At 37.6% G+C, this 21,563-nt stretch overlaps 1 protein-coding gene across 6 annotated transcripts in view; it reads left to right on the top strand.

Annotated features, from left to right (window-relative positions):
• ACACA (acetyl-CoA carboxylase alpha) overlaps positions 1-21,563 on the top strand; it is a 429,246-nt gene that overhangs the window by 3,871 nt on the left and 403,812 nt on the right. For all 6 annotated transcript variants that reach the window (XM_063452852.1, XM_063452842.1, XM_063452868.1 and 3 more), the window contains exon 2: positions 1,056-1,301. In XM_063452852.1, the coding sequence (XP_063308922.1) occupies positions 1,075-1,301 (227 nt within the window). In that variant the 5' untranslated portion in view covers positions 1,056-1,074. The remainder of the gene's footprint in view (positions 1-1,055; positions 1,302-21,563) is intronic.

The following is a 21,563-nucleotide window of genomic DNA, read 5'->3' on the forward strand; positions in this document are numbered from 1 at the left end:
TGGCTTTGAATTGAAAATGGTCCCCCAAAATTGAGAACCTCAGAAACTTCTGATGCTGTGCTGTGATAGGGATATGAAAATAAGCGCCTTGTAGATCTGTAGACTAATCTCCTTGACGCACTACTGAGATGATAGATGTTTGCAATTCCATGTGCTGTGTGGTTCAGTTTGTGTAGATCTGTCACGGGTGGTGGTCCGGAGACCGGGACCCCTTTATGCCTGTTGATGGTAGAAGTCACAGCGTGGAAATTAACAGTCAGGGTCTGGCGCAGGCTAATTAATTGATTTAACCTACTTACACCAAAATGAAAGGATGTTCCATGCTGTCCTAACGATGATAAAGGCCACAACTTTTAGAATGGTATGGAGTTAAGTTCTTGTAGAAACTGTACTGCAGAATCTAGACACTGATAAATATTGTAAACAATGTCTCTATTTAGGCTCCTGGATTATTTTAGCTAATGCAGACTTCAGTAAAAGTGCAATCACATTAAGATCTTTAAAAGATACATTTTAATTGTGTTAGTATAATTTTAATGAACTAATTAATTTATGTAATACCCCTCCCCCAAAAAATAGACAATCTTTGACAATATTTCCCATTTGAACATATGTAATTCATCCTACTACTTTTTACAGGTTACAACCATAGGTCATCAGATAGGTCATCAAAACCTAAACATGACCTACACCTGTCTGCACTGAACTTTTTAACCAAACCCAACATGCATGTATAACTACAGCAATGTAAATAGCCAGTGCGACAAATTGAGTACAGGTAAATTTTATAGATTCCTGGTTCAAGCAAAATAAAAAATAAATTAAATAAATAAATAAACAAAAACAGTTACACAACTCAAATAAGGTCTGAAGGAAATTGTACTGAAGTGCTTTGCTTGCAAAATAGGCTTTGATACCTGGGGACCATCTCTCCTTAGGTGTTGAATTATACAACCTTTACTTCATGCTGTTCAAAGTATAGGCACAGATAAAACATTGTTTCGAGATAAAAACATTGTTAAATAATCCTATTTTCTTCTGGTTTGTACTTATAGAGGTGTCGTCCAAGCAGGAATGGAGGAGTCAACATCACATCCAAAGGTGCTTGACTTAAATCAGCATTCCCGGTTCATTATTGGTTCAGTGTCAGAGGACAACTCAGAGGATGAATTTAGTTCAATGGTTAAAGTGGACATTTTAGAAGACAAGGACAGATCTTCATCTCCTGCTTCTGTATCTTCAGATACTCTCTCTGACATTGGGCTCTCCAGCTATCAAGATGGTCTTGCACTACAAATGAGGTATGCAGACATCTCACCATGCAAAAATGCATTTCAGAGATGTGGACAATCACACACACAGCCACCAAACATGTATGAACACTTTCACACACAAATACACATACACTCAGAAACACATGCTTACACATACATACACATACTGACACACACACACACACACTGGCACCTACACAATGACACCCAGATACACACACCGACACACACATTCAAATGTATACACTAACACATACACACAGACTCAGATACACACTTACACACAGATACACACACTGGCACATACACACAATCAGATATATATAGTCACATACATGTTATATTTTTTCTATTTGCAGCCACCCTGTTAGTTTACCTTTTGTGTCCAGCAGGGTGGCTTGCTTGGGGTCCTGGCTAAGGCTTATGAGAGTAAACATGCAGCAGCTCAATCCAGTTTCTCTTCTGCTTCCATGCTGCCTGTATCACCGCTGCCTCTAGCCGTCTGCTCCCTCCCAGGCGGCTCTCTGTGAAGCTGGATGAAAGTGACAGGTTGTCACTTCCTCTTTGCTGGCCGATACTACAGGACCAGGTTCTGTTTTTAAAGGGACGCGAGTGTTATTGAGTATTATTGTATATCAGATTGTATGTGTGTGTGTGATTTCTGGGATATTGTAGATGATTTAAAGGTGTCAGGGAGCCGCATTAAATGCAGGAGACTCCAAAAACTTCCGTGAGAGTTGGGATGTCTAGGTATGTGTTTAAAAATCATTCAAAGCATTAAAGTATCATTCATAAATATGTATGGTCTAGGTGAGGGGTAAACGAAAATGTCACATGACAGAGTTTTACTTGGTCAGTGCTTTGGAAGCGATGTTAGTGAGGTCTCTCAACAGTGCGCACACCAACTCCTCACCTATACATCTACTGCTTGTGGCAGCCGTATTACTAGCAGCATGGTTTTATTTTACACACCTACACAGTAGACAAAACGTGGTAACTGCATTTGTTATCTGTACTAATAATCATGCCAGTGACCTGCTAATCTGATGTCAGCAATGTCAGCTACATTATTCCTTTATTGACTCTTAAGAATGTATCTTGTACATACATATTTGTGACACTCTCAATAAAAATGCTTTTTTATAAAAAATGAAATAAATATATATATACACACACACACACACACACAATGCAATATCAAACTGCAATACTAGTGTCACACAGACCCTTGACATGACAAAGGCCCTCATACAGTTGTAACATGCCTGGGTCATTTATGTGTCCATATAAATGAACCATACTGCTCATTGAAAATATTAAATAGGAAAGGTCCATTTTAAAAGTTTGACCTTGTCAGAATGTGGTGAAACAACGTTGCAGTACAGCTAGGGCACAGGTTACTATCGTGCACCAGACCAGACTGTACATTTACACAACTGTTTGCAGAGGTGTCTGTTGGCCTTTATCTTATCAGCCGATGTTCTGACCTTAAATACATATTTAAAAAGAAAATAGGTCAAAAAGGAATGAAAACCTTAATATAAGTATTTGTAAACAGCATAGTGTATAGTCTGCAAAATAGATTAATCAATTCCAATATATTTGTTACATAGATTAAAGCATTATACATTTTCTAAAATATCATAATTGATGACTTACAACTAACTTACTAAAGCCCTCACCACCCCTTTATAGCTTGTCCACGGGTACATTTAGAGCAGTGCCTCACCAGGTATTTGCTGTTTTTATCTTTTGGCACTGCTTAAAGAGTAAACTACAGACATGATAAATGATAAACATACAGTACTGCAGTGCTGCAATTGACCTGTAAATGAATGATGACTGTCTGGATAATTGGGTTGTTTGTGAAAAACGTCCAGTCTTGGTGTATCTCAGGCATGCTCAGTCTTCTCTTAGAGGTGATTTCTGAAGTGCCTGATTTAGTCTCTTCTAGGACATCTGAACTGGATGTTATTTTTAGAATAGTTGAAAAGTTTTACAATCTCATGCTAAATCACTACTTAAAAAAACCCAAACACGCTTGTAACTGGAAGGCTATCAATTTCTGCAATTTTTGTCCTACCTCCCAAAACACAATATTGAACTAATTAGAAGGCTTGGAAGCCTGGATCATACCCCTCTGTGTATGAGAACCTTCAGGCTGATTCAACTCGAGGAGGAAGTTTTCTCATTGTACAGGAGTGGTGATGTAATTGATAATTGGCATCACACCTGTAGCATTAGAGACCCTAATTAAAGGAACACTGCAAGAAGCATAACTACTACAGCTTGTTGTAGTGGTTATGGTGTCAAGAGTGCCCTGAAACCGATCATTGTAAGGAGTGAAAGTGTTTTTGAAAGTGTTTCAATTCTTACCCTGGCACCAATCTCTGCCTCTACTACTGCTAATGGTGGAGAGCCAGAAATTCCTAAGAAAAAAATTCTAGCAGCTCTTATTAGCTAAGCCCAGCAGTGCAGGGTTTAGCTCAGTAGTCAAGAGCATCAGCAGTCTGCTCTCAGCCACTGAGCTAAGCTCTGCATTGCAGGGCTTAGCCCAGGAAACCGAACAAAAGTTCCACTGTCTGTCTTTGATAGTGGAAGAGCAGAGAAGCACCCGGCGGAATCCAGGTACAAAATTAAACCATTCAAAAACAGTTTGACTTCTTATAGTAGAGGGCATAGGGGCATTCATGCCACCATAACCACTACAAGCTGTTGTGGTACTTGGAGTTTTCCTTTAAGTGTTGGTCCAGGTAAAAAAATATATTAATTCCATGGGACACCTCAAAAAGTGTTGTTGTTTTTTTGTCTGATTTAACAAATCATCATATCAAGTAATAATAATAAAATAATGATTAGACCAAAAACCAAATTGAACTATTACTGCCAGACTGAAAACCAAAACATTTAACGACTAGACTATAAGGGAATAAAGCTTGTTGTAAAATATTTGACAAACTACCATATGATGGTGTTGAGGTACTATAACTACTACAAAGGGCTAAAGTGGGTATGATGCTTGAAATGTTATTTTAAAAGTAAATAAAAACAAATAAACAACATTTTATTTGGAGAAAAAAAAATGTCTGCATTCACTGTGTTCTGCTAAAGAATACCTGAACATCAAGAACTGTTCTTTTAAATAGACTATTTGAGCCTGATGTTCCCATAAAGACAATGAGGTGTGGTAAAGGCCAGATGTACAGGAGGGGATTCAGCACCATTTTCAGTACATTTCCAGCATGCTAGATAATCTAGTAAATCACAATAAATATTGTATTGCCCATAAAAAAAAGTTTGCTCTCTCTCTTTCATAATGGGTGAAAGCATGGTTAAGGGGGTCTTCACATCCCTTGCTTGATTATTTGTACCTCCTGGGCAATTGGCATTATTCTGCTGAATTTACTGTAAGCTTACCCTAAACCTGATTAGTCTACATTCATTCTGCACTTGGCATGGAGCCGCCAACTAGTTTTTGAGTTTGGTGGTGGTGACGTGATACTGGCCTATATCACCTAGCTTTAAAGTGATTAAGTGATTATGTAATCGGCATTTAAAGGCAACACATCAAGGGTTTGAGCTCGAATAGAATGATTTTACCATTCATTCGTGTTTGTTATCCCTCTCTACATACCTCAAAACAGAATGCAACTGTCATAGTTGATTATATATTTCCTACCTGTTCTATGTTAAATTTTGTATTTATTGTGTATTAATATTGTTTTTGTATTTTATTGTACCCTAATTGTAACAAAGCAATGATTTGTTGACCCATGACATACGGTACTTGAAAACGAGAGAAATCTCAATGTATCTTTCCTGGTAAAATATTTTATAAATAAATAAATATCAGAACACCAATATGCATTCTCTGGGAATATACTCAGAAGTTCTTTATTTGAGTTTAAGAGACTCACTTGGGCTTGAGCCAGACATTTCTAACTAAGACAACGTACAAATCTGCCCACTTCTAGTAACTCTTCAAACTCAAAAATTAATGCCAAAAAAGGGGGGTGGATGGGGGGATGGGACACCCTCCACTTCCATTGCAACCTTGCCCTGAATGAAACCGTGATGTAATGCTCAGTCACCTCATGCTGTCTAGCCAAACATTGGTGTTCTTCTAAATCATGCTAGCTGTGTAGGTGTGGTTTAACATAAACTCTGCCTTATTGGAGAAAACACACAAAGGGAGTTTAACTCATCCCAGCAGCTAAAGGAGTTAAAAAAAACACTACACGTTTTGACCATGTGGAGCTTAGGACAAATGTTTGTGCTTGAAAAAGAAAAAATACATAATTGCAAACTTCTCTAGCTTTTGCATAGTTTTTTTTATAATGCAGTTATTGGTCAGTCACACAATTAAGTATTCTAGTTTAAATCTGAATGAAGCATTGCTGTGTGAAATCATTGCCAATTATGTAGCAATAATTGTCCTGCTACACTTTGAAATCCGGATAGTTCACAGTTTAGTGAATAACCAATTAAAAATGGTAAATTTTAATACAAAATAGCAAAACTTAAAACATAGCAAGAACAAATTTAGCGACTGTAGACTAAAAGGTGAAATTCAATTTTCCAATTTTATTTTAATACTTTATAGTAATTTATTCCCCCTCCAGCAAATTATATAAATGTGCAAATTGTCAAAATGTTGTAAAGCATGTAAAGCCAGTTCATACTGAACCTCCAAAAGGAAAATTGCATTATTTATTTATACTGTTGCACAATACTTAAATATTGTACCATAGAAGTAAAAAAATATGATATATTAATAATATAGGACTTGTGTTTAATTACTTGGATAAGTGTACGTACTGGGGTGAATAGACCTGAGGTAAGGAAAAAAAAAATACCCAAGAAATACAGCAAACCAAAATTTACCTGTACTTATGCATTTTGGGGACTTTGCCACGCTACGATGCCTCAGGTGCTTGGCTGGGCATTGAACGTTGAAATTCCACAAGTGCACATGCAAGTTCATAATTCAATCTAGCAGTGTTGTGTGCCATGTGTATGGCACGGCAAGAGTTAACATACTTTTACCTACTTAAAATATAAAGAAAGAAAACACATTTTTAACTCTATTTTAATTAGCTATTTGGTTATGGAAAAGGGAGAAAGTATAAGTGCCTCTTTAACCCCTTAAGGACACATGACATGTGTGACATGTCATGATTCCCTTTTATTCCAGAAGTTTGGTCATTAAGGGGTTAAATAAGCGCAATAGTCAGGAAGACCGGTGTCAGGACTATGTCAGTGAGTAGCAGTGAAATGACAAAGAAATGTATATAAAATAAATAGTGGTGTCAAAACTATTGCTTGTAGAGACTAGATATTTAAATTCTACGTGCATATTTATGTAATATTGTTACATAATTAAGTAATTTTATTGATTGCAATTTGAGGGGCCTGCCTGACAACCCAGGCCGAAAGTCAAGAGAATTTAATTTTATAGCACTATATTTAACCCTATAACTTTCCATGACACCCTAAAACCGGTGCATGGGGGATTCTGTTTTACTTGGGAACCTTTGCAGAACACAAATATTAGTTTTTCAAAACAGGAAAACATATTACAGCGATGATATTGTCAGTGAAAGTGAAGTTATTTGCATTTTTCACACACAAACGGCACTTTCACTGATGATATCATTGTTGTGATACATTTTACCGTTTTTAAACACTAATATTTGTGTTCAGCAAAGTCTCCTGAGTATAACAGTACCCGCCATATACAGGTTTTATAGTGTTTTTGAAAGTTATAGGGTCAACTATAAGGCTTGATTTTCCATTTTTTCAATTTGCCAGATTGGTTATGTTGCCTTTGAGAGCATATGGTAGCCCAGGAATGAGAATTACCCCCATGATGGCATACCATTTACAAAACCCAAGGTATTGCAAGTTGGGTATGTTCAGTCTTTTTTAGTAGCCACTAAGTCACAAACACTGGCCAAAGTTAGCATTCATAATTGTTTTTTGCATTTTTAACACACAAGCAAATATAAACGCTAACTTTGGCTAGTGTTTCTGACTAAGTGGATACTAAAAAAGACTGGATATACCCCATATTGAATACCCTGGGTTGTCTACTTTTAAAAATATGTACATGTGAGGTGTGTTTAAGAGATTTATGACAGATAACAGTGTTACAATGTCACTATTGATACATTAAAAAAAATATGTATATTAATTTTAAAAATATATATTTTGAAACAGCAATGTCCTACTTGTACTTGTAGCCCTAGAACTTACAAAAAAAAAAAAATAAGCAAAAAAGCATGTAAACACTGGGTGTTTTTAAACTCAGGACAAAATTTGGAAACTATTTAGCAGTTTTTTCATTGGCTTTTGTAGATGAGTAAAATATTTTTCAAGTAACAGTAAAAGAAAACATGTATTGTTTTAATTTTTCACCATATTTTATAATTTTGTTAAAGTAAATTGTATGACATGATACAAATAATGGTATGTAAAGAAAGTCCTTCTTGTCCTGAAAAAAACAATATATAACTTGCATGGGAACAGTAAATGAGAGAGAAGAAAATTACAGCTAAACACAAACACCACAAAAGTGTTAAAACAGCCCGGGTCCTTAACGTACACCATGGCCAAAACAGTCCGGTCCTTAAGGGGTTAAATGTATGCATGTTTTCATTTGGAGTATATCTACTAAACAGTGATTTTTCCCTGTATTTGGGCAGTGGAGTGTCCCTTCAATAGAGATTGCATGGCACCCATACTCTCAAATTAACCCCTCACATAAAAGTGGGTATCATTACTATGATGGATAATATGGGTTCCTTGCTGGTGCCTTATGTAGCCATTTGACAAAGGTTTTATTTAATTTTATTAAATCTTATTTGCGACAATAAGATATTGTTGGGGTTTCAGACTGCAGATTGTTAGGAATTGTTAACAAGTACCATCCTGGAGTCCAATTTAGAGATTGATTCTGATCTTGCAAACTGGAGGCAGGCGTGGAGTTTATTAAATAAATTACCTCAACTTTGCGCTGATTTACTTATATAGACACAAAAAGGAATGAGATACGGCTGTGCATAATCTAGAACAGGAACAGAAAAAGAAACATAGTGTGATACAGCAAAGTGAGAGACAATGCGCTTATACAATGTTGCACTCACGAGATCAAAGTGAATAAATCGCCAGAATAAAAGCTTGCCCGAATTGGTTTGGGTGGCTGTACGTCTCCACTCTCCACTGGAACTCCAAGCGGACCAAAGATGGAATGAGACTTCAATAGAGGTAGGTATGATAAATATGCAGATTTATTTGTAATAAGACAGGCTATAAAATTGTAGCCGTATTTTATATAAAATAAAAACAAAAAACAAGGTCCTACGCGTTTCGTTCCTATGCAAAGGAACTTCCTCAGGGACCAAAATACAATTCAATAAAATCAATCAGTACAAAAAATGCATAGAACATTATCCCCCCCAATAAGTCTCTATAAATAGGCCTAAGCCTTCAGTACATTGGTGGATCCAGTGGGAGTTACCCTTGATTGATGACCCGGTTCAGATGTGAAATGTCCATCAGATTAGTTCTGGTGTGGAGAAGATGTTCCGACGAGTAATTCTGGCACCAACCGATAAAACCGGAAGTAACACTCCGTTTGTACTTCCGCGTTCCATTGCCCTGTGCATCCAACTCATAAGAAAAAGCAGTTAGACAGGTTGCCATCTAGAGGTCGCCCAGGATATAGCAATCCTGATATTCATGAGCAGTATAACATGTTTATTACAAAGGGTAATTGCAATCAGAATGGTTAGATTTGAAGGATACAGAACTTACAAATCAGTTTAGCATCAATCCAATATCCTCCCATTATAATTCAATGTTAGGAAATCTCAATTTGTCTTTTCTCAATAAAGTACAATAGAAAAATAGTCTGATTCCGTTTATACTGTCAATATTTTGAAACTTTCTAATGTAATATTAATATAAGACTAAACTAGTCAACCACGTAAGTCATCTTACGGTTTAATTATCAATAGCATGTAAGAAAAAGTAATAATAGTATATAATGACGTCATATTAATAAACGACTGGCAATTTAATAAGTGCTGTGCATAATTCATATTTCACCAATCAAAAAAAATTAAGAAAATATATTTACAAGGTATATACATCTGTGAAAACATCTTAATATGAACGATATCATCAAATACAATTTAGGTGTCAACCCATATTATGTGAATTTATTTAATACTGTATATCTATATATTTAGTGTATTGGAGAAATTTGAATCATAGTCTCCATAGTACAAAGTGCTCCCAATGGTATATCCTAAAAATTAGGTAATAACCTTCTATTAAGTACCTTCAGTGAACCTGTTCCTTAAATTGTAATAGTGTGAGTTTATCTCACGAGATACAAATTTCTTAACCCTTGTATAAAGGAGGGTAAGAAAATTGAAGACGAAAAGAAAAAGAAAAAAAAAAAAAAGGGGGGGGAAAGAAAAAGGAAGAAAATCCTTCCCATCAAGGCACCGCCGTGGGATAACCCAAGGGTTAAGACCAAGTTTAATCAAGGAAACATATGAGATCTATATCATGATTTAGTCCCTTGGGGTGAAGAGTCTGTAATTTATGAATCCAGAAGGTTTCACGTTGTGATAGTTTCTTAAGTCTATCTCCTCCCCTCCAGTAGGGTGATACTCTCTCAATTCCCACACACTTAAAGTTGGAAAAAGAAAAATTGGGACATGTATTACAGTGGGTAGGTACAGGGTGAGTCTCAAGCTTCTTTTTGATATTATTGAGGTGTTCCATGAACCTTATCTTGAGAACCCTCTTTGTACGGCCTACATACTGCTTGCCACACGGACACTGCAGTAAATAAACGACAAAGTCCGTGTGGCAACCAATATCACTTTTGATGTTAAACTCTTCTCCCGTACTGTAACTGCAGAAAAGGTTTGTTCTAGGTACATGGCTGGTGGTACAAGCCTTACACGTGTTACATCCCCTAAAGGATCCTGATGTCTCAGAGGCCTTTTGATTTCTTAGTTTGAGGGCATAGCTGGGAGCTAACATGTTTTTAAAATTCCTATTCTTTTTATAAATGACTGTGGGTAATTGTGGTAAAGTGGTCCCCAACACTGGATCCTGTAATAAGATCGGCCAATGTTGTTGTAGACATCTTTTGATTTTATTATGATCAGTATTGTATTGAGTTAAAAAAGCTAAAGAAAATTTTCTCTCATCCTTAGGCATATCAATCTGGGGTTTGTCCCCCAGTAACTTGTTTCTATTAACCTGTTAAGCTAACCGGATCTCTCTCTCTAGAGTATTCTTTTTGTAGCCTTTCTCTATTAGTTTATTTTTGACGTGTGTGGATTGAATGTTGAAATCCTGGCTATCGGAGCAGTTGCGCCTTAAGCGTGTGAATTGGCTTTTCGCAATGCCCCTAAGCCAGGGTTTATGATGGCAGCTTCGCCGGTGGACAAACCCATTCCCGTCAGTGGGTTTGAAAAAGCACTTGGTTTTAATCTCTCCCTTATCAAGGAACAAGGTGAGGTCCAAAAAATGGATCACATCCTTGTTCCAGACAGGGGACAGTACCAGGTTATAGGTATTGGAATTAAGAAAATTAACAAAATCCTGAAATAAAGAAGAGGAACCTCGCCAAATAATAATAACGTCATCTATGTACCGCCGCCAGAGCACCAGGTTCTCCCTCCAGTCATGACCAGACCACACGTACAGATCTTCCCAACGTCTCATGTAGGTATTGGCATAACTGGGGGCGAACCTGGTGCCCATGGCGGTCCCCGTAGTTTGTAAATAAAATTCACCATTAAAATAAAAATAATTGTGCTTCAAAATAAAATTAACCGCACTCAAAAGAAATTGCTGGAGATTAACTGCTAAATTAGTGTCCTGTGTCATAAAGTGGTTTAATGCCTCCACTCCTAGTTCATGATTGATCACTGTGTAGAGAGAGGTCACGTCCAGCGTGGCCCAACTGTACTCAGCATGCCACTCAATGGACTCCAATTCTTGCAAAAAAGATTTGGTGTCCTTAATATAGGACAATGCTCCTTGAGCATATTTTTGCAAGAAGGAGTCCACAAAAGCTGACAGATTCGCCGTGAGTGAGTTCACACCGCTGATTATTGGGCGTCCTGGGGGGTTGGGTAATCTTTTATGTGTCTTGGGAAGAAAATAAAAAATAGGAATAACTGGATTTTTTCTAAACAAATGTTTAGAAAAAATCCAGTTATTCCTATTTTTTATTTTCTTCCCAAGACACATAAAAGATTACCCAACCCCCCAGGACGCCCAATAATCAGCGGTGTGAACTCACTCACGGCGAATCTGTCAGCTTTTGCAGACTCCTTCTTGCAAAAATATGCTCAAGGAGCATTGTCCTATATTAAGGACACCAAATCTTTTTTGCAAGAATTGGAGTCCATTGAGTGGCATGCTGAGTACAGTTGGGCCACGCTGGACGTGACCTCTCTCTACACAGTGATCAATCATGAACTAGGAGTGTAGGCATTAAACCACTTTATGACACAGGACACTAATTTAGCAGTTAATCTCCAGCAATTTCTTTTGAGTGCGGTTAATTTTATTTTGAAGCACAATTATTTTTATTTTAATGGTGAATTTTATTTACAAACTACGGGGACCGCCATGGGCACCAGGTTCGCCCCAAGTTATGCCAATACCTACATGAGACGTTGGGAAGATCTGTACGTGTGGTCTGGTCATGACTGGAGGGAGAACCTGGTGCTCTGGCGGCGGTACATAGATGACGTTATTATTATTTGGCGAGGTTCCTCTTCTTTATTTCAGGATTTTGTTAATTTTCTTAATTCCAATACCTATAACCTGGTACTGTCCCCTGTCTGGAACAAGGATGTGATCCATTTTTTGGACCTCACCTTGTTCCTTGATAAGGGAGAGATTAAAACCAAGTGCTTTTTCAAACCCACTGACGGGAATGGGTTTGTCCACCGGCGAAGCTGCCATCATAAACCCTGGCTTAGGGGCATTGCGAAAAGCCAATTCACACGCTTAAGGCGCAACTGCTCCGATAGCCAGGATTTCAACATTCAATCCACACACGTCAAAAATAAACTAATAGAGAAAGGCTACAAAAAGAATACTCTAGAGAGAGAGATCCGGTTAGCTAAACAGGTTAATAGAAACAAGTTACTGGGGGACAAACCCCAGATTGATATGCCTAAGGATGAGAGAAAATTTTCTTTAGCTTTTTTAACTCAATACAATACTGATCATAATAAAATCAAAAGATGTCTACAACAACATTGGCCGATCTTATTACAGGATCCAGTGTTGGGGACCACTTTACCACAATTACCCACAGTCATTTATAAAAAGAATAGGAATTTTAAAAACATGTTAGCTCCCAGCTATGCCCTCAAACTAAGAAATCAAAAGGCCTCTGAGACATCAGGATCCTTTAGGGGATGTAACACGTGTAAGGCTTGTACCACCAGCCATGTACCTAGAACAAACCTTTTCTGCAGTTACAGTACGGGAGAAGAGTTTAACATCAAAAGTGATATTGGTTGCCACACGGACTTTGTCGTTTATTTACTGCAGTGTCCGTGTGGCAAGCAGTATGTAGGCCGTACAAAGAGGGTTCTCAAGATAAGGTTCATGGAACACCTCAATAATATCAAAATGAAGCTTGAGACTCACTCTGTACCTACCCACTGTAATACATGTCCCCATTTTTCTTTTTCCAACTTTAAGTGTGTGGGAATTGAGAGAGTATCACCCTACTGGAGGGGAGGAGATAGACTTAAGAAACTATCACAACGTGAAACCTTCTGGATTCATAAATTACAGACTCTTCACCCCAAGGGACTAAATCATGATATAGATCTCATATGTTTCCTTGATTAAACTTGGTCTTAACCCTTGGGTTATCCCACGGCGGTGCCTTGATGGGAAGGATTTTCTTCCTTTTTCTTTTTCCCCCCCTTTTTTTTTTTTTTCTTTTTCTTTTCGTCTTCAATTTTCTTACCCTCCTTTATACAAGGGTTAAGAAATTTGTATCTCGTGAGATAAACTCACACTATTACAATTTAAGGAACAGGTTCACTGAAGGTACTTAATAGAAGGTTATTACCTAATTTTTAGGATATACCATTGGGAGCACTTTGTACTATGGAGACTATGATTCAAATTTCTCCAATACACTAAATATATAGATATACAGTATTAAATAAATTCACATAATATGGGTTGACACCTAAATTGTATTTGATGATATCGTTCATATTAAGATGTTTTCACAGATGTATATACCTTGTAAATATATTTTCTTAATTTTTTTTGATTGGTGAAATATGAATTATGCACAGCACTTATTAAATTGCCAGTCGTTTATTAATATGACGTCATTATATACTATTATTACTTTTTCTTACATGCTATTGATAATTAAACCGTAAGATGACTTACGTGGTTGACTAGTTTAGTCTTATATTAATATTACATTAGAAAGTTTCAAAATATTGACAGTATAAACGGAATCAGACTATTTTTCTATTGTACTTTATTGAGAAAAGACAAATTGAGATTTCCTAACATTGAATTATAATGGGAGGATATTGGATTGATGCTAAACTGATTTGTAAGTTCTGTATCCTTCAAATCTAACCATTCTGATTGCAATTACCCTTTGTCAAAAGGAGTTCGCCTGTTATAAACATGTTATACTGCTCATGAATATCAGGATTGCTATATCCTGGGCGACCTCTAGATGGCAACCTGTCCAACTGCTTTTTCTTATGAGTTGGAACGCACAGGGCAATGGAACGCGGAAGTACAAACGGAGTGTTACTTCCGGTTTCCGGTTTTATCGGTTGGCGCCAGAATTACTCGTCGGAACATCTTCTCCACACCAGAACTAATCTGATGGACATTTCACATCTGAACCGGGTCATCAATCAAGGGTAACTCCCACTGGATCCACCAATGTACTGAAGGCTTAGGCCTATTTATAGAGACTTATTGGGGGGGATAATGTTGTATGCATTTTTTGTACTGATTGATTTTATTGAATTGTATTTTGGTCCCTGAGGAAGTTCCTTTGCATAGGAACGAAACGCGTAGGACCTTGTTTTTTGTTTTTATTTTATCTAAAATACGGCTACAATTTTATAGCCTGTCTTATTACAAATAAATCTGCATATTTATCATACCTACCTCTATTGAAGTCTCATTCCATCTTTGGTCCGCTTGGAGTTCCAGTGGAGAGTGGAGACGTACAGCCACCCAAACCAATTCGGGCAGGCTTTTATTCTGACGATTTATTCACTTTGATCTCGTGAGTGCAAAATTGTATAAGCGCATTGTCTCTCACTTTGCTGTATCACACTATGTTTCTTTTTCTGTTCCTGTTCTAGATTATGCACAGCCGTATCTCATTCCTTTTTGTGTCTATATATGTTGTAAAAGGTCGGGAACTGGGCCACGACCTTGAGAGGCTGTTTTAACTACATGAGATAAGTATAAGTATATTTAGATACTATTGTTACTTATTTGGAGGTATCATATACATATATACTGTTTGTATTTTGCTGATTTACTTATGCCTGCTTGTTACTTAGCTAGAGTAATTAGTAAACAACAAGTCTAACCCTACTAATGCTAGGTGTCAGTTAATATATATATATATATATATATATATATAAAATATAGCTGTTTACATACCTCCCAACATTTTAAATGGACAAAGAGAGACATTTTAATTTTTGGTGTGAGTGGGGGTGTGGCCAAAGTTGTTCTGAGACATATTAGGTGACTTACTGATAACAAATGAATGCTAAAATGTAATTTACAAGAAAAACTATCTTAATTACTCAGACTGATATCTAAACACATACATTGTAGTTGACACTTTACTGGAAGTATTACTGCCTTTGAGCTATGTTATACACTCAAACACACCAAAAATATGGAGCTCCTAGATAAAGAGGGATATTAGAGTAGTAAAGAGGGACAGATGGATTTGGCTTGAAAATGGACTGTCCGTCCTAAATAGGGACAGCTGGAAGGTATGCATGCACACACATATACAATATGTAGGCTCAATAAGAGGATGAGAGAAGAGGCTAATCCAGGCACCTCTATAACTCCTATGTGACGTTATGAAGCATGAGGCCTTGAATGCACTGTGTTTTCAGTGGTAGGTCCCAGACCTATTTTTTACAGAAGCATCTGGTTGCACGAGAAGCAACCCATCAAGAGAAAGTATTTTGCCCATATCAGCCACCACGTCTTTGACGATGTTGCTTTAAATACTCTGAGAATTGTTCATGTACATATACGCGTGTACTTGCATGTGCCTTAAGCATAAATATTTCCCACTGTCATATAATATTAATGATGTCTGAAAAAACAGAATATTCAATGTTCTAATATTTCAGCTGCAGGGTAATGGCTTCTTGATCCAAGGATAAATCTGACTGCCATTCTGGGGTCAAGAGGGAATTTTTTTTTCTAGTTTCTAACAAAATTGGAAGTGCTTCAAACTTTTTAAAAAAAAAATTGGGAAAAGGGGTGCAGGGAAGCAACGCCTGTAGTAGTGTTCTCAAATCCGAGTAGTAATATAGTGTAGTATATTTTAAATTCTTTGTGGTTGTGAATAAAACAAAATGCACTTACAATTTTCTGGAGCTTATGTTCAGCTCCAGATTTATGCGCCTGGACAGTACAACCCCAGTCTGTGGATATGTTGACAGTTCTTGTCCGTCTTTAGAGGCGTCTTTCACAGTTATTGGAGTATCATTGTGGTGTGCAGCAATCCAGCAGTCAGATGTCCTCAGTATATAGGGAGGAAAATAAAAACAGAATATAGTGCTCTCTGTGAATATACCTTTTATCAGTATTTATTTGTTATAATACATACAAACATAGAGCAAATATAGGTATTGCTCAATCCTAATAGGCGTAGGTGGTATAATCCCCACCAAGGATGTCACTGCGTAAGTCCTCTGGATAGAATCTTCAAAGATCGTTCAAAGAGCTCCAAATAGTAAAAAAAATAACTGGCGACAAATGGTAAAACAAAGTATAGTGGCGTGGCCCGTGAGGGGTGCCCCTCTACACCTCCCCCCTCATCCATCTGCGCCCCTGGGCGAGTGGCACTTTACACGGAACAGCTCGGTCCCGAATCTACCATGGGCACGACGAGGGTGCTCCTCTAGATTCCCCCCTTCCCCCCTTTTTTTTTTTCCTTCCTCTCTCTCTCTCTTTCCTCCTCTCTCTCTTCCATATCCCCTTCTGTTATTGTGCTCTCCTTTCTACACCACTGGCTCTCTTTCCCTGACCCCACGCAATAATCTGTCCCCATTGCCCGTACACACTAGTTTCAACAACAGTCTACTAGGAGGGTATGGTGAGCTGGGGCCTCAGGTGCTATGCGGATGCTCCGCTAAATCGTCGCTGCCCTCTACTATGGACTGAACCTACAGATTTTACTGCACGAAAAAAAACAGGGGCCGCGCGAGGCAATGGGAACCAATAGAAACCCACTGTTCCTCAATAATATATAGGACGACGAGTCCCCTCTTCAGGTCAGCCTTACCACAGATGTTATAATAGCCCCTATCCGCTTCAAAGATACTCCTTGGCTGTACACGGCCATTATGATGACTGGCATATCTTGACCATACACTACACAGTCACTACCTGGCTCACACAGAGTTGATAAACCTACCCCTTCGTAATCGATTATAAGATACAGATGTTTGCATATTTACTACATGTACCGTAACGAAGTTAACAATGTTGCTACTGTACTACCTTCTGATTGTTAATATTGTTTTGGTGTTCATTTCTTTATATTTATATGGCTGCTCCCGCTGTTGCGAGACCTGCGTGTCTCCTATTTTACTATCCTATCGCATTGTTATACATTTCCGGTGACACAAATAAAAGCCGTTTGAACACCAAAACAAAGTATAGTATAAAATTGATAAAACACTAACGCGTTTCACCTATAGTTAGGCTTTTTCAATAGCTTAAATTTTAAAAACAAAACAAAACATAATACAGCACAAAACATAATATACACCAGAGAGCTAAAATAGTACAGGGAAGTGCTTGTTTATGGACATAAAATAACTTTAAAATGTAATATAATAAAAGAAAAAGGATATTTAATAAAAGAATGGTGGGATAGCTTTAAGGAGGGGAACCAAGATGGGCACCGCAATATACTCTGTGGGTATACTTACTACACATAAGCACCAACATTCAGTTTTTTCTATTATTTTTTGGCCAAACAAATGTGAGGAAGGCAAACTTTAACCTAAATGCAATTCTTAAGAATTAGCAGGACATTCCTCGGATATTTTTAAATGGGCAACAGTAATTATGGCCAGTGTCGCTCACTCTAGGGTGTGGGCATGTGTACCAAAGGTGAAAAAGCTGAAGCAATCTGTGTTCTGAGTTCATAAATCTGAGCTGTGTTGAAAACAGTACAGCTTTGTGCAGTGATTTTTTTTTTTTTTTTTTTTTTTTTTACTCTTTCCGTTGATTTCACTTTCTTGCTGTGAATACATTTGCAAGTCAGAAAGTTAATAAACTATATGTGGAAGCCTATATACAGAACAATATGAATAATCCTGCTGATAATTCTTCTGGATTTAAATACCACTTACTTTGGAGGTAGGATTTAATACATAAATAATTGGATTGGTATGCAAGAGAAATTAAAGCAGAATTAAAAAAAAAAATTGAATGGTGTATTTTTCACCAATTTTCTAGCCCCAAAGCTTAAACTCATTGGAACTTGCAAGCAAATTGTATGATTACATATTTAATAATTTTTATGCCCCCTGATTTTCTTTACTTTAAATGTGTTAGTTGTCTGTTAAATGCCCACCACTGCATACCATTCTAGTCAGAACACAGTAACTCTGGGTTCTACTTTGGGGAGCTGATTGAAGAAGATGGGGTTTACTAGACATGTACCAACAGTTTTGTCTGATAAGTGTTTTTAACTTATGGTAAGGTGTGTTAGATTCTTGCATGAAAGTAACACATTGTGTGATGCATGTTAAAACTCTCCTAATTACACGACAGAGCAGCTCTGATACTTGGTGTCACAACTCTTCTGAGTTTAACATGACCACCAGTTCAGGATTTTGTCCAACTGGGCCACCGGATTGAATTTTGGTGTCCCGAATGTAGGAATACCAGGCAATGTCTCTAATTAGTGTAGCACAAGTACATCATTAGTTGCACTCACAAAGAGTGGGGTAAAATCAGGGCAACTTAACCCATGCTTAAACAGCATGAACTGCACTGAATGATGCCAGTCCGACAGGCCATCTGTCTGCCTACCATGCAAGCAAGGAAGGCTAACATGCCTCTTTTTGGGCAGACCCACTCCTTTACTAGGTAATACAAAAAAATACTGAACTGGAAAAAACTTAATAAAAATGTAGATATATTGTGTGAGGGTTAACATCAACTGCATAATTGAAGACTGTGACTAGTAAATAACTCCCAAATTTACCTTAAATTTTACTTGCAGTGTTATTTACTAAAGTGAGAATTGCTGGGAATTCAAAGTGAATTTTAAATGCAAGACCAGAATAGCTTCAGTGCTGAAATTCTCCAATTCATGTATGCTTCCAGTTCAGTTATTTTGCCGTAATTTACTTTGAATTTTAGAATATATATACAAAAGAAAGTAAAAACAGTATTACAAGATACAAATCTTATCTGTTTAAATTTTTTTTTAAATAAAATTATTTATTTTTGATGTGCATAGTGTAACAAACATGCAGGTATATCACTGTAAGAATATCATTCTGCTTTATATAACAAGTATTAAACATTTGGTGTGATTGTGGTTGTGCACATTTTTATATTTTATCCTGAGTGTATCCCCAGTAAGCGTTTGTCTAATGTGGTGTGTAAGTACACATGTGTATGTTTTCTTTAATCTAGGGAGGGTGGTGCCAAAGATATGTGTTCCAAGATATGTATAGGTAGTTGTAGGCCATTAGTATTGGCTCTCATGTGGCTTAGGAACACACGCGTTGGTGGGGTAATAGTAGGTTAAAGGCAAACGTCTTGTGAGTGGGTGCTGCTTGTGTGTTTCTCTTCTTGCGGAGTGGTGTCCAAGTATGTACATGGCTGACCACTCAGGAGAGGTGGTGCCCCTAACCAAGGGGGCGTCGTGGGAGGGGAGTGCATACTGTATAGTTGCTCTCTATGTGGATTTTTTAATGGGACCAGACCAGGGCCATAAATTGCGCTATTATGCTTGTGCAGTATTGGGGTCAGCCTATTTTTGGGCGTCCCAAGCCCAATGTAGTAGTGTTGGGTACACAAAACAGTGTGCAGCGCATACAGTTGATAGAAAATACCCAATAATACGTGTTATTTAGTACATATGATGTTATTAATAGTGGGTAAATGTGCAATAAGTGAAAAAAAATTTATACCCCAAGACTGGAGATATCAATCATCTTTTTTCTATATATTGTAAAAGAAAAAGAGAGTCTCATAGCGTTACACTTTGGTGTTATATAAAATATATAATTCTCTGTATGGTCCAACTCACATGTATTTGAGCCTGTTATATAGTAAACTGGCTCAGGTAATATCGCTTTAAATGTGATCTTTAGTGGGTCCAGGTAGATTGAAGCTTGATCCTAAAATATAAGAGGCACAGGATAGGCAAACGCCAGTTAATATTACAAAGTTATATAAAATCTTACATTAAAGTTACTGTGATGCCATTCAGGAATAAGCACAACTCGTTTCAACGATAAGATACATCTTCCTCAGGTGCAATAGTCTGTGCAAGCTTCATACACACTTTTAAATGCATTTTGGCATGGATAACAGGTACTTAGAACCCACCCCTTATGCCCAATTGTCCGATCGTCTGTTAAGTCCTCATTAGCATGAATGTGATTCAATAATCCTGTAATCGCGGCATGTTATTTCCAGGTTTATGCGTTTCAGGCGTCATGTTTGCTCGCTCTCATGCGTTCCACCTGGCGTTTCGTTGCATTACCAGCCTGCGGTTCTGTAGATCGTTTTTGCAGGTAATTCATCATTCATGTAATAGTGTATTGGTACAAGCGTCCAGGCAATATAATTCTAAATATACATACGGTATGTGAAAACAATTATGGAAGGAAAATAAAAAGGCAATAAAAAGAGTATTAGTAAAAGTATTGTCACATAAAAAAAACTATTAATAAACTGCTACAACAACCATGTGTATCTAAAATACTTATATATAGTTATACATGTCAGAATCTATATTTCATCCATTTGGAGAGAGGGTCTCCAGATCGAAGATCCAATTCATCTCTGTCTTGTTTAAGATCTTCAAATGGTCACGCCCTCTCCAAGGTTTTTGTATCTTTTGAATACCTAAAAAGTGCAAGCATTTCCCTTCACTATTGTGCTTTCCATTAATGTGAGTAGATACTAGACATGTGCAATTCGTTTCAGTCCAAATGTGAATTCGGATTAATTTCGGGCAATCCGGGTACTTCCGAATGTCCGAATAGATGAATTGTCGACCCCCCGAAATTCCGAAATTACCGAATTTCCGAAGTTCTGAAGTGCCGAAGTTCCGAACTTGCCGAAGCACAGTATTGCCTAAGAACTAATTTACTTGCCCAGTGGAAGAATGAAGAATGTTACACTGTATACAATTTTAAATAAAAAGTATACAAACATAGCCAGGATTCAGCTGTATGCATTTGCAAAACTTACAACAATCAAGTAACATACATTCATAATTAACTTAGCCAGTTAATTTAATGACAGGAATGAATAAGTAGATAACTCCCTAATTCCCATGGTATTAGGGAGCTATCTACTAAAAGGCTGAAAGACCTAAATTGGTCTTTCAGACAAATTTACTAATACTAAGTAAAGATTACTTAGTATTAGTAAATTATGCCCCTACTTGCAGTGGCTGCTCACTGTAAAAAAAAATAAAAACGTCCCCCCCCTCCCGAGCCCCCACCCGTGTTGCACGAGTGGGGGCTTCTAACCTGAAGGGGGGACCTATTGCCCCCCTCGGCCCCCACCCCTGAGCGGCGGGTGGGGGCCCTACAGTAAAATAATGAGGGGGGGGACCTATTGTCCTCCCCCCGGCCCCCACCCCTGAGCGGTGGGTGGGAGCCCTAAATAATAATAATAAGGGGGGGAACCTAATGTCCTCCCCCTGGCCTCCACCCCTGAATGGTGGGTGGGGGCCATAAGTTAGAATAAGGGGAGGAACCTAATGTCCTC

This window comes from Pelobates fuscus, chromosome 1 (genome assembly GCF_036172605.1).
Source record: "Pelobates fuscus isolate aPelFus1 chromosome 1, aPelFus1.pri, whole genome shotgun sequence".
In the NCBI taxonomy this organism is placed as follows: Eukaryota; Metazoa; Chordata; class Amphibia; order Anura; family Pelobatidae; genus Pelobates; species Pelobates fuscus.